General features: G+C 41.2%; 1 protein-coding gene across 2 annotated transcripts in view; it reads left to right on the forward strand.

The window, feature by feature from the left end:
* uchl3 (ubiquitin carboxyl-terminal esterase L3 (ubiquitin thiolesterase)) overlaps nt 1-22,783 on the forward strand; it is a 53,946-nt gene that overhangs the window by 16,754 nt on the left and 14,409 nt on the right. For both annotated transcript variants that reach the window (XM_059646493.1, XM_059646494.1), the window contains exons 4-6: nt 13,432-13,588; nt 17,057-17,142; nt 17,421-17,468. In XM_059646493.1, the coding sequence (XP_059502476.1) occupies nt 13,432-13,588; nt 17,057-17,142; nt 17,421-17,468 (291 nt within the window). The remainder of the gene's footprint in view (nt 1-13,431; nt 13,589-17,056; nt 17,143-17,420; nt 17,469-22,783) is intronic.

Below are 22,783 nucleotides of genomic sequence, written 5' to 3' on the forward strand. Positions count from 1 at the left end.
ATAATTATGTCACCATATTCCAGAATGTTTTTGGAAGTTAGAAACGGAATTTGGATTGAACCTTTTTCACTGTGATGTTACCCATTCACTGTTAATGATAGTTACTCAGTTTTGCCTTTCCTGCTTTCTATTCCTACTTTTCACTGTGAGCCCATGTAGATGTCCCTACTCCAATAGCCTGCTCATCACTACCTTCTCTAGGACTGTAACAAATAGACAAAGGCTGATGTCAGCAATGCTCACACACGGTGAATAGTGATGTTTGATGTGGAGTACGGGTTGCTGAACTGAAGTAGATGATGATAATCAACAGGATTCCTTGCTGGTTGTTAACCTGGGGTTGGAAGACCTCACCGACTCGGTTTTTATCGATGGCACTCAAAACGGCCCCCTTCAGACAGTATTGCACTCTGTCACCTGTGGTTGGGCTAGCAGAGCAGGACAAATTCGGGAGCAATGTTCGAGTGGTCTGGGGCAATGGGTATAATTAGAATAGAGGAAAAACCTAGAATCCCTGCAGTGAGCAAGCAGAACATTGGGACCATAAAGTCCACACCAATCCCCCGTAGAGCATCCCATTACAGACCCAGACCCCTGTCTCTAAAATGCTACATTTCCTGTAGCTAATCCTCCTAGCCTGCACAGCCCTAGATACTATGGGGCAATTTAGCATGGCCATTCCACCTAACCTTGAGAGGAAATTGGAGCACCTGGAGGAAATCCACACAGACACGGGGAGAATGTGCAGACTCCACACAGATAGTCGCCCGAGGGTGGAATCGAACCTGGGTCCCTGGTGCTGAGAAGTAGCAGTGATAACCATTGAGCCAATGTTCTGCCCCTGGTACGTATGAATGTGCAGATGTGCTCGACAGCCCCCACAAACTTAGACACTGATCCCCTGAAATAACCAAGGAGAATTTTAAAATGTTGATTTGTATTTGCAGTGATTTCAGAGTTCCAGAAAGTTTTTGAGGGCACAAATATGTGAATTATCCCGTGTTATTTTTAATCCTTCTCATGGTGTGATGCAATGAGCTGGTTTACCGTAGATCACCACTAGAGGTAGTTATTAGTTAATCACATTCGTATGGGACAGAAGTTGTAGATGCCACACCAGATGTGGTGGCAGATTTCCTGACCTGAAGTATAGTTGTGAGTGATGTGCCAGTTTGACACTGTCATCCTGTGAACACACTTTGATATTTTTGAACTCCGCCAGTTTTTCATCCATTGGTGTCCTTGGTATTTTTTATTTTTGATTTAATATTGTTAAGGCTGGTTTATATAACCAAGATGTTTGAATCCCTTGATCTCGATCTCTGTGAAACTGCTGTTTTTCATGAATCATGTATTTTTTCACCCCTTTATGCTTTGACTGACTGATTAAGTAACCAAGTGTCTGAATTAAACTCACCACTGTTCTGATATTTATTTTAATAATCAAGTTAAATGGAGTTTAAAATAGATTTTTGGTATGATATACAATTTAATTATAAATGGGGGGAATACAGCTCTTTTTCTTCTTTTAAAAAAAACGCTATTCAAGCATCTCTTTGCATGAACGTGTTTTCACTCCTGCTTCTTTGAACACAATGCTGTTTGTTCATGGAGTTGATGTGCTGCTTTGTCTTCAGTTGAAAATTGCAGGTTTGAGTCACCACTAATTTTTTAACCTGTATTTTGTTGTGTCATGTGCAGAATGTTTTCCAAACCTTCAGTTCACTTCACAGATGTTTATAAAGGTGTGGGAAAATTACAGGTTTAGAAGGTCTCTAATTTGTGCAGTTGATCATTTTGGGTCTTGTACTAGCGTATCTGTTTTAGGTGTGTCTGCTTCTACACACCTTATAACAACATGAAAAGGTGGCACTTTGACACATTCCGAACTAGTCAAGATTGTTTTAAATTCTGTACATTTTATTGAATGTCTGCATATTTTGAGGAGCCTCACATTTTCAATCCCACCATTTCATGCAATCTATACTTAACTGAATGGGTAATAAATGGACATGTGATGTGAACAACGTCTTGACAAGTTTATCAGTCATTTCCTTTTCATTGTAGCCTTGTGTCTCCTTTCCTGACTTCCACCTACCACAATTTGCATCTGTACAGCACCTTTTTAATATGATGAAATGTTGCAAGGTACTGTCACGGGAGCATTATTAAAGAATGAACTAAACCACAAAAGGAGCTGTTAACAAAAACAAAGTTGCTGGAAAAGCTCAGCAGGTCTGAACAGGAGAATATTGTAGAGGAGATGACTGAGTTACGGGCTACTAGAATTGAAAGGATTAAGGTTAGTAAGGAGGAGGTGTTATCAATTGTGGAAGGTGTGAAGGTAGATAAATACCCAGGGCCAGATGGGATTTTTCTGAGGATTGTCTGGGAAGCTAGGGAGGAGGTGGCAGAGCCTTTGGCCTTGATCTTTGAGTCCTCATTGTCTACAGGTTTTGTACCGGAGGACTGGAGGATTGTAAATATTGTGCCCTTGTTCAAGAAGGGCAGTAGGGATGACCCAGGTAATTATAGACCTGTGAACCTTATGTCTGTTTTGGGAAGGATTATAAGAGGTAGGATTTATAATCATCTTGCAAGCAACAATTTGATTGGAGATAGTCAGCATGGATTCATCAAGGGCAGGTCGTGTCTCGCAAACCTCATTGAGTTTTTTTGAGAAGGTGGATGAGGGAAGGGTAGTTGACGTCGTGTACATGGACCTCAGTAAAGCCTTTGATAAGGTTCTACATGGTAGGCTATTGGAGAAAATACAGAGGCATGGGATTGAGGGAGATTTAGCAGTTTGGATTAGAAACTGGCTTTCTGTAAGAAGCCAACGAGTGGTGGTTGATGGAAAATATTCAGCCTGGAGTCAGGTCACTAGTGGTGTGCCTCAAGGATCTGTTTTGGGACCACTGCTGTTTGTCATTTTTATAAATTACTTGGACGCAGGCATAGGTGGATGGGTTAGTAAGTTTGCAGATGACACTAAAGTCAGTGGAGGGGTGGACAGTGTGGAAGAATGTTGCAGGTTGCAGAGAGACTTGGATAAACTGCAGAATTGGGCTGAAAGGTGGCAAATGGAGTTTAATACGGATAAATGTGAGGTGATTCACTTTGGGAGGAATAATAGGAAGGCAGAATACCGGGTCAACGGTAGTATGGATGTGCAGAGAGATCTTGGTGTCCACGTACATAGATCCCTGAAAGTTGCCACCCAGGTTGACAGTGCTGTTAAGAAGGTTTAACGTGTGTTAGGTTTTGTTGGTAGAGGGATTGCGTTCCAGAGCCGTGATGTCATGCTGCAACCGTACAAAACACTAGTGCAGCCTCACTTGGAATATTGCGTGCAGTTCCGCTTGCCCCATTACAGGAAGGATGTGGAAGCATTGGAAAAGATGCAGAGGAGATTTACCAGGATGTTGCCTGGTCTGGAGCGCAGGCCCTATGAAGAAAGGCTGAGGGACTTGGGTCTGTTCTCATTGGAGAGAAGGAGGCTAAGGGGGGATTTAATAGAGACATACAAGATGATCAGAGGATTAGATAGGGTGGACAGTGAGAGTCTTTTTCCATGGATGGTGACTTCAGCTTGTACGAGGTAGCATAGCTACAAATTGAGGGGTGATAGATTTAAGACAGATGTCAGAGGCAGGTTCTTTACTCAGAGAGTGGTAAGGGCGTGGAATGCCCTGCCTGCCAATGTAGTTAACTCAGCTGCATTAGGGGCATTTAAACAGTCCTTGGATAAACATATGGATAATGATGGGATAGTGTAGGGGGAGGGGCTTAGATTAGTTCACAGGTCGGCGCAACATCGAGGGCCAAAGGGCCTGTTCTGCACTGTATTGTTCTGTTATGTTCTATGTCTGGCAGCATCTGTGGAGGAGAAAACAGAGTTAAGGTTTTGGGTCCGGTGACCCTTCCTCAGAACACTTCTTTTGGTTTTTAAAGGAGCTGTTAAGTCGGATGACCAAAATCCAGGTCAAAGGTAGATATCAACAAATATCTTAGAAATGTGAGGCAGTGACGTGGAGAGGTGTGAGAAAAGGTTACCAGAGTAAGCACCTTTAGCACTTGAAAGGTGCGGCCTTAATTGTGATGGAGCTATTAAAATTGAAGTTCACAGGAGGCCAGAATTAAGGAGCACACTTATCTCGGAATGTTGTGAAGGTGGAGACATCAAAAAAAACCTGTTAATCGTTCCTGATTATATCTACATCTAATAATCTAAATTGATGAAGTATGAAATTCAGAGTCTTAGCTGGGTACGATGATAAAGCTGGTTCAAATCTTTTTAAAATCTGAAACTTTTAAAAAAAATTTTGCATACCCACCTTCACTATCTTATCACACACTTCCCATAACTGTTCTGGTACCACGCACCCTAGTGATTGTTTTGGGATAGGATTATCAGCCTACTTGCATTTTGTTCCCGGCAAAGTCACTGTTTGTTCAGAAACTCTGGACAAGGCACACAGAATCTTAGAATTGTTAGCAGACAACAGTAAACTTAGCAGAATTATAAACTGTGATGTGGAGCTCCAAAAGCACATTGACAAGTTGGGTGGAGTGGGTGGATAAGTGGCAAGTGAGGTTCAGTTCATTTCAGAGAAGTGGGAAGCACTGTATTTTGGTAGGAAGAACATTTGTAAGAGAAAATACAGTTTGGGGACAATTCAAAAAGAGATGCAGGAGCAGAGGGATCTCTGTATGTGTGCACGAATCATTGGTGGTTGCAGGACAGATGAAGAGCGGTTAATAAAGCTGTGAATGCTGTACACTTTAATTGTGCACAAAAGTACAAGAGCAGGTTGGTGATATTAAGTTTGTGCAAGCCACTTGTTAGACCTCAGCTGGCAAACTGGGTACAGTTTTGGCTGCACATTGTAGGAAAGGTGCAAATGCATTGGAGAGATTGAAGAAGCCGTTTATAAAAATGGCTCCAGACGTAAGAAACTTCAGTTATGAGGATAGATATTTGGGACTATTCCTTGGAGAGAAGAAGGCTGAGAGGAGATTTGATAGACGCTTTCAAAATCAGGAGTGGGCTAGGCAGAGTAGATGGAAGAAGACGTTCCCACTTGGCAAAAGAAAAAAGAACAAGATGGCATAGATTTCAAGTGAAGTGCAAGCGAAGTAAAGGTGTTGAAAGAACACTTGTTCACACACTGAGTAGTTAGGGTCTTGAATGCATTGCCTGGAAACGTGGTGGAGGCAGGTTCAATTGACCGTTTCAAGAGAGCATTGGATGACAGTTTGGATCGAAATGATGTGCAGAGATATGGGGAAAGGCAGGAGATGGGCACGAGACAATAGGAACGGTGCAGGCACGGTGGGCTCAATAGCCTTCTTCTGCACTACAACAGTGGAGTGATTCAGTGAATCTTTACTTCATGTCCCTGGATTACTTCTTTCTCTTCAGGTGCTTAACCAATTCTCCGTTTAGCAAGCCAGAAACGAATCTGCTTTTGCTATACTCTCAGGGAATGCATTCCAGATCCTAATGACTTGATGCGTTAAGAAAAGTTGGCCCATTTTGCCAATCAACATGAATCAGTGCCCTCTGATTCAGACCCTTTCACAAATTGGGAATGATATCTCTATTGCCTCTGCCATGCGTGAAGAGGAATCTTACTGATTAGATTCAACATTATTTGAGTTTCGTTGCAATGTTACTATTGTATTAATTGCACATTGCTGCTTCCAGGTGCAAGTCTGCTCTCACTTTGGCCCAAGATTTCAGTTTATATAATCTGAAATATCTCTGCAATGGACAATGAGTACATTCCTTAGCTTTTGAGATATGCACCTACAATATTTTCACCTCCCCACTGTATCTTGCAATCTAGGTGATATCTGTGGTAGAGGCGAGTGTGCTACCAACCCAGAGTCATGATGTGATGGATTCAAGTCCCATTTCAGGACCTGAGCGCACAAATCTAGGGGTCACCATTCCAATGTAGTTGCAAGAAGGTGCTGCCCTTATGAGGCTGCCATCATTTTGAAGAGACATTAAATCAAGGTCTGTATCCCCTCAGGTGAATGTAAAAGATTCTGTGACACTATTTTTGAAGATGAGCCAGGAGAGTTTTGTCAGTGGTCTGACCAATGTATATTCCTTATATAACAGCAGACGATTCTTTGGTTATTATCACATTGCTGTTGGTGGGAGTTTACTGTCAGCAAATTGGTTGCCATGTATCCTACGTTGCAGTAATGACTACACTTCAGATTTACTTCATTGGTAGTAAAGTGCTTTGGAAGTCTGATTGTTGTGAAAGATGCTATGTAATTGCAAGTGTTTTATTCAGTTATTAGAAATGATACACTAAAATGTAGTATGTATTTTCTAACAATTCTTGACAATTCATTAAAACAGAGCTTGAATCATAAGTGCTAAATGAGTGTCGTTAAACTTCCCAAAATCCTTCACAAAAGTGTTCTCAGACAAAATTTGCCACAAGCTTTCTTGAGTGATATTAGGTCAACTAACCGGAATCTTGGCCATTGCTACTTCCAGGTGCAAGTCTGCTCTGCTTTAAGTTGAAGCTTAAAAGTGGAGAGAGAGAGGCAGAATATTGGAAAGGATTAGTTGAGTGGGGGTTGGAGGAATTTCTGAGAATGGGGGCCCATGCAGCTAAATGCACTGCTGCCTGTGGTAAAGTGATGGAAGTCAGGGATGTGCAAGAGGCCAATGTTGGAGTGTGGAATTTATTTTTTTCCTAGGGGAATGTTGGAGGTTATGTAGATTGGGAGGGAATGAGGCCATTGAGTGACTTGACCACAAAGGTGAAGAATTTTTTTAAAGTGATAATCAGTTGCCAAGAGCCAGTGTCGATCACTGGGTGCGGGTGATGGGTGAAAGAGATTTTTAAGAACCAACAGTTTTGGACAAGCTCTGTAACAATCAAGTGGTCTCCTGGCTGTCTTCCCTCATTCTAACTCTAAACTTCAGGCCATTCACAGTGTTCTAACTCTCGCCAAATACCATTCACCCATTGCCCCTCTGCATATTGAGTTTCTCAGGCTTCCAGTTCAGCAATGTCTTGAATTTTTGTTTTGAATTCCCATCTAATTTCCAGATGTTCCCTGACTATTTCTCTAATTTGTTCCAGCCCCACAACTGTGACATCTCTGCATTCTTCTGCTTTCTCGCTTTTTGATTTTAATCACACTGTCATTTACAGCCACACCTTGAGTTACCTAAAGCCTCAACTCTGGCGTATCCTTGCTTTGCCTCTGATCCTGTACCTCTCAATTACTGCTGCAAGATATTCCGTAAACCTCTTTGTGCAAATCACCTGCACAAACTTGGTGTCACTTTTTTTGCTTCATGACAACTGCTGCCTGAATGCTGCCAGTGGATCCCTTGTTTCAGACTCGCAGCATCTGCAGTATTTTACTTTGATCATAGCTTTATTTAACCTTTCAGAGATGTTATTGCACACCCCTGGAGCAGGTGGGGCTTAAACCTGAGCTTCTTAGTTTAGAAGCACAGACAGTCCTGCTGCCCCACAACAGCCTTATTTTTAACCTTTTTGGAACAATTTTAAAAGCACTGCAACTTCAGTGAACCAAACACAGGCAATTAACAAGATAATAAAAGTGTGAAGCTGGATGAACACAACAGGCCAAGCAGCATCTCAGGAGCGCAAAAGCTGACGTTTCGGGCCTAGACCCTTCTTCAGAGAGCAATTAACAGCCTGGCAGTCCCTGTTAACCGTCTCTGCAGGTTGAATTTTGATTACTGAGCATTGCAGATTGTGTGATAAATCACACACATTTGATAGATAACTAGAAAATAACTTGACAACTGTTCTGCACTGGATCTGTAACATCTTGAGTTGTTGCTCAAAATGTAACGAGAAAATATAAACTAGTCAGTCCTGTTCGAGTTCCCAGTGTAATTTGCCATTTGGTTCAATGCCAAGTGCTGTGTTGCTTAAGTACATTCAGAAGGGTTGTACCGAAGCCTTTCAACTGACAACTAAACAGAAAGCTAAATTACATTACCAAGACTGGACATGACTGTAGTTGTCATGTGATATTAAAGACTGGAGCCAAATCTCTCAAATCATTCATAAACAAATGCTGTGACTTATTTTTGAATGGCTCTCTGTACAAAATCCCCTACCAGCCAGAAGAGTTTACGCTTGATAAATTACAGGATTTCTTAATAATTGAAATGGATTACATTTATATCTGTGATAATACTTGGGAATGCAGTGAAGAAGGGGGTGTCTTAGATTATTTTTGAGTTGAGACAAACGTTCCAACAACTTACAAATGAGTAGAATTGCTCTGTAATCCCAAAGTTCATAGAATCCACACGGTGTGGAAACAGGCCCTTCGGCCCAGCAAGTCCACACTGACCCTCAGAGGGCCCCACCCAGACCCATCCCCATCCCCCTATAACCCACACTTCCCTGGACGCTATGGGCAATTTAGCATGGCCAATCCACCCAGCCTGCACATCTTTGGACTACGGGTGGAAACCTGAGCACCTGGAAGAGATCCACGCAGACATGGGGAGAATGTGCAAACTCCACACAGACAGCGACTCGAGGGTGGAATTGAATCCAGGCCCCTGGTGCTATGAGGCAGCAGTGCTAACCACTGAGCCACCGTGTTATTAAAAGACCTGTAATGCAATTTCTAAAATGCCCTGGAGTGTATTCGGTCGCTATGCAGTCGGGGGGGGGGGGGGGGGGGGCTGGATTTAATCATTTGTATATCTTTGGCCACTTGGAGACAGTGCAGTTTCTACCAATAAAGTCAACAAAGAAAATCTATCCTTGACTGTGAATGGGCTTTTCTAACCTGTATGGCCCTCTTTGCTTGATAAGTGTTGTTAAGGGATTGGGAGATATAAATGGTTGGAGAATGAGCTAGTGAGTATCCCAATTACTTTCTGCAGTGCTTGATTGCACTTGTATCTGAGGAAGGATGGTATCATTGCAGTATTTGAGTACCATGATGTGATCAGACCATATCTGGCACCAACCTGTAAAATAAAATGTAGAAATCAGTAGTGTCAACATCACCCTAGCATTTATACAATGCCATTTTAATATGTTAAAACAACCCAAGGAACTTCAAAGAAAATTTTACAGTATCATAGAATCCCTACACTGTGGAAGCATGCCATTCAGCACATATGAGTCCACACCAACCATCTGGAAAGCATCCAACCCAGACCCACCCCTCCACGGTGTCCCTATAATCCTGCATTTCCCATGGCTAACCTACCTAGCCTGCATGTCCCTAGACCCCATGTTGGTAATTTAGCATGGCCAATCCATTTAACCTGCACCTCTTTGGACTATAGGAAAACTAGAGCACCCAGAGGAAACCCACGCAGACAGGAGGAGAATGTTCAAACTCCATAAAAACAGTCGCCCGAGGGTGGAATTGAACCCCGGACCCTGGCGCTGTGAGGCAACATGCCACCCCATGAATATATGGAGATATTCTAGCAGATGACCAAACGTTTGGTCAAAGAACTGGGCTTTAAGTGTTGTTTTAAAGGATGAGAGAGGGACTTCAAAATCATGGAGGATAGACAGTGGACAGTTGTCCTGAAGCGCATTGGAGTAACAGTCTCAAGTTAATCGCAGTTTGAATTAATAGCCCTCTATCACTTAGATGTGTGGGATTGAGAGCTCATCTCAGTCAAATATGACAGCAAGATTGTGAACTGTCTGATGCAGCCTTTGATGGTCAACTGCAGACATAGTTTGTACCCAGACTGTAGACTGTGCGTGGCTGCAATACGAGGTGTGAGAGTTTCTGCCTGCCTAGTAATGGACATCATTTCAGCATCTGACAATTTGAGTGTGGTGGAGGAATCGAGGGATGTCGTTGAGCTTGAGCTTGGTATATGTCTGGAAAGTGACTTTTTTTTTTACGAATGACACAGCTGAGGGCCACTGTGTCCTCTCGCTATGAATAAGATAGGGAAAGGCCGAAGGAAAACATCTGGTAGCTTTGAAGGAAAGTTGGATTGACATTAGAGATAATATACATCCTGTTGGCATCTGGGCTATCGCACTACCGAGGTCAGTAGATGTTTTGTCAGCTTCTACTAAAGAGAAAACATTGAGTAATCACATCTTCAAATGAGGGTTAATTTCAGAAGTGTTCTGTGACAGATTGCTGTGTTAAATATCCCTGATCAAAGGCAGCTACCGGTTATTTGGTAATATTCTTGGGGGAGTCCTTATCTTTCAGGGTTTCTAGAGGAGTTGCCTCCAATCAAAACTGTGCCCGTGTATTAATTCACAGCAAGTAGACCTCTTTTAGAACCCTAGTGCTCACTGATCTATGTTTGGCACGCAATCGTACAACTACCTGATTTTTTAAAATTCTCATCCTTATTTCAAGTCTCCCTCATACCCCCCCACTCTCTAATGTTCTCCAGCCCCACAATCTACTGCAATATCTGCACCCCTCTAAATCTAGCCTCTTGAGTATTTCCAATCATAATCACTCCACCACTGACTGTGCCTTCAATCGCACAGCCCCTGAGCTCTGAAAGTCCCTCCCTACACACCTGGAGCTCCATTTCCTACATTAGGATCACTTTAAACCCTATCTGTTGATCAAGCTTTCAATTTATCTTCCTGAATATCTATTTGTGCAGCTCGATATCATACTTTAATTTATAATGCTTCTGAGAAATGCTGTGTAAAAATTTGTTACGTTGAAAGTGCTGTATAAATACAAGTCATTGTTGAGTTGTGGAAAATAAGCAAGGTAGCTTGTGATCAATCATTTCTATTCAACTCCTTTGTTCATCCTGCATGTGCATATGCCTGATCTGAGCACCATAACATTCAAACCATTATAATGGCACTAATTATACCACAAAGACAGCAAGAGAAAGGTTCAGGGTACAATTTAACCACATTCATCGTAAACTTTTCCAAGGAAAGGCAAGTCAGTCATTTAAATCTACTGCAGTTACTTTGAATTAGAGTTAAGCAAATACCGTTTTGGATTACAAGTCAATGAACAGAAGCCCATATTCCATCAGGTAGATACTATTAAAATCACGGCACACCCCAAGCCATTTACCTAATTCAGAGTCACCTCACCCCACCATCAACCAGAATTCGACCTGACCAGGCCATGCTATTGATTAGTACCCGGTCAGCCTGCCCAGATCACTACACCAGACAGAGGTGTGATCAATAGGTATGTGCTCGGCAACAGAACTGACTCCAAGCTGATGGAACAGGTTGGTCTTGCAGAATTGGAGCCATAAAAAGAATGTCAGGTTGATGTGGCCAGTCAGTGGCGTGCACTTGGAATGCAATGAAGGGAAAGTGTGAGGTTGTGCATTTTGGTAGGAAGAACCGAGAAGTGGACCATTATCTAAATGAGCAAAGTGTTTGGAAATCTGAATCGTTAAAGGAGTTAGGTCACCTACTTCATGATTCTCTTAAGGTTAACATGTACGTTCAGTTAGCAGCACAGTGGCTCAGTCATTAGCACTGCTACCTCACGGCGCCAGGGACCCAGGTTTGATTCCATCCTGGAGTGACTGACTGTGTGGAGTTTGCACATTCTCCCCGTATCTGCGTGGGTTTCCTCCTGAGTGTTTGGGTTTCCTCCCACAGTCCAAAGATGTGCAGCTTAGCTGGGTTGGCCATACTAAATTGTCAGTTGTGCCCAGGGATGTGTACAATAGGTGGATTAGCTATGGGAAATGCAGGGTTACAGGGATAGGGTAGATTTGGGTGGGATGCTGTTCATAGAGTCGGTGTGCACTCAGTGGACGGAATAGCCTGCTCCCACACTGAAGAGATTCTATAATTTTATGAAGGTGGCAGTTAGGAAGGCAAATGAAATGTTGGCTTTCATTTCAAGAGAGCTAACAAACGAGAGCAGAGAGGTACTGCTGTGGCTGTATAAGGCTCTGGTCAAGACTGCATTTGCAATATTGGGAGCAGTTTTGCGTCCCATTATCTAAGGAAAAATGTGCTGGTGTTTGAGAGAATCCAGAGCAGGTTCACAAGAATGATCCCAGGGATGAAAGATTTGTCACATTAGCGGTTGAAAACCTTGGGTCTATATTTGATGGAGTTTAGAAGGATGGGGAGGGGGAATGTCTCATTGAAACCAACAGAATAGCAAAAGCCTCAGAATGAGTGGACTTGGAGAAGATGTTTCCTCAAGTAGGAGAGACTAAGACCCGAGGGCATAGCCTCAGCATGAAGGCATGACGCTTTAGAACTGAGATGAGGAATTTCTTCAGGTGGTGAATCTGTGGAGCTAATTGCCACGAGGGCTGTAGAGGCCAAGCCATTGATTGTGTTTAAGACAACAATAGGTTTGTGATCAGTAAGGGGATCAAGGGTGACCAGGCGAAGGTAGGAGAATGGGGATGAGAAGCATATCAGCCATGATCAAATGATGGAGCAGACTCAATGGGCTGAATGGCCTAACTGTCGCGATATTTTGATGTTAAATCACTGGACTAGGTGTTGGAAAGTGGGGTTAGAATGGGTGACGTGTTTATTCAGCTGGCACAGATGGGCTGAATGGAGTTCTGTGTTGTAATTTTTCTGTGCCTCTTTGGTTCTGCAGTGTGATAGGTGGCGTATTGCTGGATAGAATGAGACAGAGTTCTTTTGTTTTGTGAGGATATGCAGAGCCATAATTGAGATGCTTGTTCATTACGTTGTAAAAATTGCAAACTGATCTCTCCTTGATGTGATTCATATCCACGTACTGTGACCTTTGTATAGTGTACTTGATGCATTGTAATTCAAACAAATGACCATGCCTTTCCATTTCCTGCCCAACCTATCAGTTGATACCCAAAAATTCTTTGGTATGACACAGCACAGCCGTGCCCTTTCAGCCTGGTGTATCTGTGTCAGCTCTTTAGTAATCCAGCTCATCCCATTCTCCTTGATTCACAAACCAGATGAATGTCAACAATTTGCACATCGCTGACTAGCCACATCAACCCACAATTCCTTTTGTAGTTTAAATTTTACAAGTTGTTTGCAACATCAACTGTTCCGTCAGCTTTTAGATAGAGCTGTGGTTGATAACTGAACTATCATACCTCTGGATTCTGCTAATGGACTTCGTTGAATGTGTGTCTGCTTAGGCAAGAATCAGCCTCTTTCTTTTCCTGGAATCGTCTTTAAGTATAATCAGTAGAAACCAGTTTCTAGAAGCAATTGCTCGTGAATTGTGCATGTTTGGCTAATCTAAGCATTACAATAATAGATCCAAACCCTTTTTCAAACCCTATATGAAATAAGAAATTAATGTGGGCCACTGAAGACCGAAAGAAAATGGGCCACGCACTTGATTGGTTTGTTATTTTAGCCAGTTTTCGCTCAATTTGAAAATGGTAGAGAGCATACCTGGAAGTGAGAAATTAACTGTGGTAACTTTCCTCCCAATCAGTATGAAGCCTTCAAGCAAGAGGAGGAAGCAGAAATAAAAGCTAAGGGGCAGAAAGTTGATCCACAAGTTTATTTCATGAAACAAACCATCAGTAATGCCTGCGGAACTGTTGGCCTTATACACGCGCTGGCTAACAATCGAGATAAATTGGAATTTGGTGAGTGTTTTGGTTTATCGTCTGCAATCGAAAGCATAATTATGTTGAGAGGTTTAGAAACCAAGGTATGTGTGTCATGTAAGTCCTCAGTCAGTCGCAGTTTACTCTTGCACTTGTTGATAGACATTCTGCTGTCACACTGTTACACACAGATTTTGGTGTCACACATAACAGAGCCCACAACTAACATCCACCTGCTAAAGACACTACTAATGAAGAAAGAAGAATATTCATGATCAGTCAACAAAACTATCAAAGTTTTTTAATATAATTTATTGGATGTGGGAATCACTGGCTAGGTCAATGTTTATTGCCCAGAAGGCAATTAAGGGTTAACCAACCTAGTATGTAAGGATAGCAGATTTCCTTCCCTAAAAGACATTTGTGAATCCAGCAATCAACTACTTGTTTGTTCAATTCCGTTTTCACCATCTGCCATGGTGAGATTTGAACCCGTGGCCTCAGAACATTAGCCTGGGTTAATGATTGTAACCGTTACACCATCATCTCATCTCTCTGCACATTTTTTTTAGGAAATTCTTTTAGCTGCTAGATTTGTTTCCTCATTAAGCCAAGGCTTGTAATTAGAAGTGGGTTCAGAACATAGTACTCAAATTGCAAGGAGAAAATCATTAGATGTACGTGCTCGGGAACGTTACATGCAGTGAAATACATACTAACCCAGGAAAAGCCATCCATCACCTTCACAAAGGTTGATGGCCTAGAATATACAACACCGACTTGTACAGGCAAGGACATACACTAAGCATGCAGTGTCATTTGATTTTTGTCATAAACTCATCCACACATATATGCAATGTTCTATCATGTCTGTATTAACCAGAGCACCGTAAAAAGCAGAAGTCATTTAGAAATGGGTGGTGAATGTGACCGACAGCAGATGTCATTGTGGCTTTTCATGCTTAGTTTGATGCATTTGTTGGCATTTTCTTGAGCATCCACCAGTTGCATATTTCATTCATATGGGTCATCATCTCTAACTGTGTTTATCTCATTTCCAAATTATTTGAGTGAAATGATAGACCTTGTCCATTAAAGCCAGTTTAGTTGATGCATTAGATCAGGAAATATCTAACTTCTCTCATTTAAAAATTAACTGCTGCAACTCTCACTTGCGCTCACTCCTGTTTGTTTCTGAGAATCTTTGTTTCAGGTAATTCCAAATTCTTCAGACTGATTTTTGAGAGGTATGAATGACAGAAAATATCTGGTTGCAGTCCTATCCTCCATCTTAGTTGATTCTAACTGCATTCAGTCCCACTTTATGAATGATACAGATGTATCTCGCCCTGATTTTAACTCTCCGTGTTTGTTTGTTTTTTTTTGACTAAATTTTCTCTCTTCAAGTTCTCCAGCCCTATTTTGATTTTTTTTTTGAGACCTCTTTTCTTTACCTTCCCTTCCCTGCCATTTTGCTAAGATTCTGGGGGTGGTATAATTCGTGCGTGGGACATTATACCCTAACAAGAAGTCAGAACATCCTGCAGGGCAAGGGGTAAATGAAACAATTTCTGAAGCGCTTTTTTTAAATTATTGGACTTTGTTGCTTTGAGAACCATCTCCAGAAATAAGTCTGTGCCGAGGACAATTTGAAAATCATGCCATGCAATAAGTCTGATAACGTGGGAACTGATTAGGTGGAACTGATGCTGCCAGCGCAGTAAAACTGAATCATTCAGGTCGTCACTGGACCTAGAATAAATCCTTGATAACGCTGAATGAGTAATAGCCACATCCTGAGAACACCCTCCCCTATTTTATTCCGTGTTCATTCGTGGGAATGCAGGGCGGGGCCGGAGAAAGATTAATGTTAGCTTCCAGTCATGCCCTGAGCTTCTGTCGGTCCATTGTGGCTCTGTCAGCTCTATACAACAACAGGCTAATCTGCTCCTTACTTTGTCTGTCCGCCCTAGAGCATCATTCACTAATAATGCTGATGTACATATCCTTCTAATGGTTACCGCAATCTCTGCTTTAACCACTCCCTGTGATAAATCATTACATGTTTTAGTTTGTAAGTTGACAACCTCTTGTCAATGACTCCTAGTCAGGCAAAAAAAAAGTTTCTTTCCCCATTAAAGTCATTCTTAGTTTCAGAAAGGTTTATTTAATGTCCGCTGCCGCTGTGGACATGGTCTCCAAGCTGTATTATCCTGATGAATTTATGCTATGTGTATCAATGTTGTGTCTGTACTTGCGCTTCCAGTGCAAACTATTTCCCCTTGAATCCTTATACTCTCTGTTCCTATATTGCTATTGGCCTTTAAGTATGCAGATGGACACTTGCAAGCAGTTATGTATTTAAGCCTCAATATTTCTGTTTAGTCACTAATGCAACATGTCCCATTAACTACGTTGTCCTAATCTGTATTTTTGATGAAGTTGAGAGTTGCTAAGAAGTGTCTTGCTGGAAGCACCAGGACATCAGAAACTGCCATAATTCTGCAAGAGAGCTTGGTCAGTCAGATGGGAACAAGTGTATCTGTTGGTATTTTTGTTTTTCTGGGAGAAGTGCGTGCGTTTATGAAGATTTATTCTAGACTAGCACTACATCAGTTAGACCAGATTCTTCCTGATATAGCCAGTTACAACAACGTGCTAAATTTATTTTTAGAAATCTGAAATCAAATGCATTTTCTCCCCAGCAGCAAATCTAGCATTTTTCCTAACTCTGAATTTTGTGGCCCATTACCCAAGCATGGTTAATAATTGTTCATTTGTTACAGTGATATCTTTCTTCCCCCTGTGAATTGTACGATATTTGTTTAGGTGATGAGAAATGCAAACTGATACCTATTCTTGCTTTTATATTTCTGACTTAAAGGCTCTTCACACTTGTTTTTGAATTCAGTCATAAGTCGCGGATCAAATGTTTGATTTATTTGTTGATAGGATGTGATTATCAGTAGCTGGGCCACCATTTGTTGTCCTGAAGAAAGGGGGTTTTTGAGTTGCCTACTTATTTAGCCGCAGTCATTTGGGAGTAGTATTACCGACAACGTTAGTTAGGAGGACGTTCCAAGCCACAGAGACAATGAAGGAATGACAATATGGATCTGTTGAACTGTTGCTGCTGAGCAAATTGCTCAGTAGAGAAAGGCACTTGAAACTGCTTGGTAAAAATAGGTTCCAGTTCTCTAACTATCTTTTGTTTGAGAAGCTCTGTCCAAAATGTAAACCCTACTCAAGGTCTGCAATCTTGTGGCAGGCCAGTAGCTGAACCAGTGGCTTGTATGGATCACCATTACTGTGCACTCAGCTCTGCATTCACCCACGGAGATAACTTCAGAAGTGGGACTGTTCTAGTTGCCAATCAGTTATTCTTCATTAAAATATCTTGATGTAAGGGAGGAGGTGATGGTGCTGCTATGCAAAATATTCTCACCTTATTTGTAAAGATGTGAACTTAATGTCTTTAATCTCTTTCCGTGATTTGTTTTTTTACAGAACCTAATTCAGTTATGAAAAAGTTTTTGGATTATTCCAGCTCCTTAAGTCCTGAAGAAAAAGCAAAATACTTAGAAAAAGATGAGGTGAGTTTTTACCTTAATAGTACTAAGGAAATGTCACCCTAGCTGAGCCCTGACTTCGTGCAGTATGTGATTTTTAAAGCTTATTTTTGTTAAGTAATGGTGAATATTCTTAAAATTCCTGTAGTAAGTGTACTTGATAAATAACTAACTACAGGCTGTTGATACAAATAATATGATTGGATAAACTTCCCTGCCTTTGGTATTTGAAGTTGAGATTAAGTCTTCATTCGTGTGCAAGGAAGGCACTTAACAATGTATTCCTGCCGTGTTTTCTTTAGAGTATTCGTGTTACGCATGAATTCAGTGCGCAGGAAGGACAAACTGAGGTATGTTTACTTACTTTACCATTGATCTTAAATTGCATCCTCCTATGCATTCACAAACTTGTTTAAAATCTCCATGGTGTCCTTTCACACACAGATGTGTGCTGACGTTGTCAGTATTTGTGAATCTGTCAAAGGGGGCAGTGTTCGAGTTGAACTTTACTACAATTTGATGTGGCGACCAGGCATGCCCCCTGGATTTCTGCTTTTATTCTTAACAACAAATCTGTGCATTAATAGATCAGCTTAGGTATGCTGATATATCTCACGAAATATGATACTGAGCCTCATAATTATTAATAGTTTACATGACTAAAATCTTGGTTTATGAGGTAGATTTTAACTCCTGAATCAAAGAATCCCTACAGTATGGAAGCAGGATGTTTGGCACATCAGGTCCACACTGGACCTCCAAAGAGCATCCCACCCGCAGCCAACCTATCCCTGCATTTCCCTGGACACTATGGGCAATTTAGTCTGGCCAATCCACTGCGCACATCTTTGTGAGCAAACTGGAGCACCCAGAGGAAATCCATGCAGACACAGGGAGGATGTGTCAACTCCACACAGACAGTCACCTGAGGGTGGAATTGAACGAGGACCTTGGTGTTGTGAAGCTGCAGTGCTAACCACTGAACCACCATGCTACCCCTTGTAAGGGCACAATACAATTCCTTTCTTGAAAGCCTGAATTGAGCCTGCCTCCATCTTGCTCTTGGGAAATGCGTTCTAGATCCAAAAGTTAGTCTCAAGGTTACAAGAGGGAAGAAATAGCAGTTTTCTCAAATCTCAAACTTCATGATAATCTTGTTCTTTGTGCACTTTCGCTGCAGCATAACATTGTCTTCCTCACTCTGTTCTTGTTACAGTTAATGCACTTTGAATGGTAAGATCAGCCTGTACTCCACACAAAACAAAACATTTTACTGTTCCTAAGTACACGTGACAATTATAAATCAAATCTAATGACATCTTTATTGTATAGTACTCTGAGATATAGATGAATTTTTGTTAAATCGCAAATATGCATGTCCTAGGGCTGCAGGGAGGACTTGAAAATAAATAGCAGGGTTGATAGTTGGGCAGGTCATGTGAGAGGGAATGTTGTAAATCAAAGGAAAATGACAAAGTAATGGAGCAGGGTTGCAATTTGCTAGTGATGACCAAAGTGTGGCAACAGGGAATGAAAAATATGAACTTAAGAATCCCCCAAAATATAAGACTACGGACTGCAAAAAAGTAAACAATGATTAACGGCTCTGTATCTGAATGCATACAGCATTCGTAACAAAATGAACATAATATTAGCACAGTTAGAAATAAGTATGCACAATCAGACAGCTGTTACAGAAACAGTTTACAAGGCAACCAAGGCTGGAGCCTGAATATCAGAGTCTTTGTTTCAAAAATATAGGAAGCTGTGAAGAGTTGTGGGCTAGCTCTGTTAAGTATGGATGTTGTTAGTGCAGTAGTTTGATAAAGCAAGATTTAAAATCTATTTGAGTAAAGGTAAGAGGTCACTTGTGGAAGTAATTTATGTACATTCTAACAGTAGTTATACTGTAGGATGCAGCATACAGGAAGGAAAAAGTGGAGCGTGTAGAAAAGATGCTGCAATAATCGTGAACAACTTTAATATTTATGTAGACTGTACAAATCAGATTGGCAAAGATTCCCAGATTGGGAAATGAACTCTGAGAGTATTTGGGGCACTTTTATGAACAGCATGTTCAAGATCAACCAGGAAGCAGCCTCTTTGAGACCTGATAATGTGACAGGATTAATCAATTATTAGACGTGATTGAAGGGAATTATGAGAATATGAAGACAGAGCATGAATTGAGAAATTGGGATAAAGGCAGGACGGCAGGTGCAGTGTCAGACTTTTAACAAGATAGTTAATAACTCAGCAAGGATTTATCGCAGTGTTGAAGAAAGACATTCTGAGGAGGATGCATCATTTTTGGCTGACTAAGAATGTATTAAATAGTTTAAAAAAATGAAAGAAACACAACTAATTCTGCACAGATAAGTAACAAGTATCGTGATTCATCGAATATTGAGAATCATTAAATAATAATGACAAAAGAGAGAAAACAAGGGATGAGAGAATGCTAGTTATAAAATAAAATTTCCGCAAGAGTTTTGACAATTATTAAAAAGGAAAGAAGTAAAAACAAATTATTGGTCCTCTCTGGAGTAAGCTTGGGGAATTAATGACGGATAAGCATGGAAATGGTGAAAGTATTGAATGTTCTTTGTGTCCTTTTACTCTGCGGAAGACATGGAAAACTTCCCAAAGATATTTGAATGGAAGGGTGGAACCCAAGTCCCCACCAAAATGATGCTGGGAAATTATTAGATTGAAAGGCTGACAGTCCCCGTGACTAGATCGCGTATATCCTACTGTCTTAAAAGAAGTGGATGTACAGGTGCTAGAAGCTTGGTTATAATCTCCCCAAGTTCCTTCGATATTCTAGAGGGATTGCGGCAGGTTGGTAAAGAGCAAATTTAGCACCTTAATTCAAGAAAGGAAGGAGTCAGGAAACTAGGTCAGTTAGTTTAATATCTGTCATGGAGACATTGTCGCAATTCATTATCAAAGAAGCTGTAGCAGGATATTTAGAAAATCATAATGTGATCAGGAAGAATCAATTAGTTTTCTGAAAAAGAAATAGGCTTTCATTCATGTAGTGGAGTTTTTCTTTGGGGAAGTAACCCGTGACCTCTTACTAATCAAGTGTCTATCTTTCTCTGACTAGACAATAATTTGGCTTCCACAGCCTTCTGTGGCAATCCGTTCCACAAATTGACCACTCTCTGGCTGAAAAAATTCCTCCTGATTTCCGTTCTAAAGAGTTATCCCTTCACTCTGACACTGTGTTGTGTAGTCCTAGTCTCCTACTAATGGAAACATCTTCTCCATGTCCAGTCTTTCCAGATGTCTCAATATTCTAAGTTTCAATGAGATTCCCTCCCCCCACTCCTCAACTTCACTGAGTACAGCCCAGAGTCCTCGACAGCTCCTCATTTGAAAAGCCCTTCATCCCCAGCATCATTCTTGTAAACCTCCTCTAGACTAATTCCAAGGTCAGCCCATCCTTTATTAGATATGTGTTCCAAAACTGCTGACAACATTTCAAATGCGGTCTGAACAGAGCCTTATACAGGCTCAGCAATGCATCTCTGTTCTTGTATTTTAGCCCTCTGGAAATGAATGCTAACATTGCATTTGCCATCCTAACTGCCAACTGAATCTGCATGTTAATCTTGAGAGAATACTGAACTAGGACTCCCAAGCCCCTTTTTGCTTCAGATTCCCGAAGCCTTTTCCCATTTAGAAAACAATCCACGCCTCTTCTCCCTACCAAAGTACATGACCTCACACTTTCCAACATTGTTTTCTGTCTGTCACTTCCTTGACCGTGTATATGAGAAGTTTGGACATAATAACACATTGATTCCTACAGAAAAACTGACTGGTCAGAACGTGGCATTAATAATAAGGTTTCCTGAAATACACATAAGCTGAAAAAGGAGTGAACTGCTATAAATCGTGAAATAATTAATGAGGCCTGTTTCACAAGTATTTATGTAATTTTTAAAAACTCAAGTATGAATAATTGTTAACAAAAAAGTACTTTATCGTTTGCATTCCTTCTTTCACTTATCACCCATGTAGAGGGAAAATGCCATAAAAGTTTTAAGAGTTTGTAACATTTACAGTTATTGTTGAATTGAAGAGGGAGCACATTTAGTTAAAGTACACACCAACATCTTAATAGAAACAATACTTGTTATTCACAAATAGTAGAAACCGCAGATGCTAGAAATTCACAGATGACAAGGTTTAGAGCTAGATGAACACAGCAGGCCAAGCAGCATCAGAGGAGCAGGAGGCTGATGTTTCGGGCCTATACCGTTCTTCAGAAAGGGTTTCTTCATTTCTGAAGAAGGGTCTAGGTCTGAAACTTCAGCCTCCTGCTCCTCTGATGCTGCTTGGCCTGCGGTGTTCATCCAGCTCTACACCTTGTTATCCTTGTTATTCACAGTTAATTTTTAAAATAAAAGCCAGTTTTCTTACTTGCAATGGTGATGCGCCAGGAATTCTGTCTGTTCCTGTGGTGTTAACTTCTTACAGACCTGTAAACATATTTATTCGGAGAAATTATAGGCCATTCAGCTCCTTGAACCTTCGCTGCTATTTAGAAACATCATGGCAGTTCTCATTGTGGCCCCATCTCCACTGAATTCATAAAGCCTGAGGATTCAATGCAAATAATATTTCAGAATTCATTGTCACCACTTTGTCTTTTCTACACTTGCATGTCTCTCTACTGTCTTTAGAAATGGGAGACAAAGAATTCTACTTTGCTTCAGCCAATTTGAGGATTTTGTTGGCATAAGATAGAGCCCCCGGTCAAGTAACCATATTGCCTTGTTGTTATAATCCTCCATATGTTGGTAGCTGATGTATAATGATCTGAATTACCTTTTCGAAACGTCCTCATTTCTGTTCCCATTCAGTTTGTTCCAGCTGACCAAGATCCAAGCTCAAATCAAAAGAAAGGGTCCTATGTGTTTTTTTTTATTCATTGGTGGAATGTGGACATTGTTGGTTACACCAGTATTCATTGCTTGTTGCTAACTGCCTTGGAGAAGGTAGCAATGAATGGTGATAAATGGTCTTTTTGAACAGCTATAGTCCTTGAATTATAGGGACACCCACAGTGCTGTTAGGGAGGGAGTTTCAGGATGTTGACTCAGTGACAGTGAAGGAATAGTGATTATAGCTTACTAAAGCCTGAAGAATTAATGAGACTACTAGTGAACACATTGAAGTTTTGTGCCATTTGATAGTCATTACATACTCACCATTAGACAAGTTTTAAATTCCAGATTTCATTAAATTCAAATTTTGTCATCTCAGAATTCCTGAAGTGTGGAAGGAGGCCATTGAGCCCATTGAGTCTGCATTGACCCTCTAAAGAGCTTCCCATCCACACCTAGCTCCCAACCCTATCCCTGTAACCCTTCATTTACCATGGCTAATCCACGTAGCCTGCACATCTTTGGACTGAGCACCCAGAGAAAAACCCAGGCACAATGAGAGAGTGGCAAACCCCTCTCAGGCAGTCGCCCATGGCTGGAATCAAACCTGGGTGCCTGGTGTCGTGAGGCTGCATTGCTAACCACCAAGCCACCATGCTGCCCATCTACCACCATGAGATTCACACCCATGTTCCCAGAACATTAGCCTGGGCTCTGGATTACTCTGTGAGTACCTGACCATTATTGCAAGTTAAACTCTTAATTAT

The sequence above is a fragment of the Stegostoma tigrinum genome, chromosome 6 (genome assembly GCF_030684315.1).
Source record: "Stegostoma tigrinum isolate sSteTig4 chromosome 6, sSteTig4.hap1, whole genome shotgun sequence".
Classification (NCBI taxonomy): Eukaryota; Metazoa; Chordata; class Chondrichthyes; order Orectolobiformes; family Stegostomatidae; genus Stegostoma; species Stegostoma tigrinum.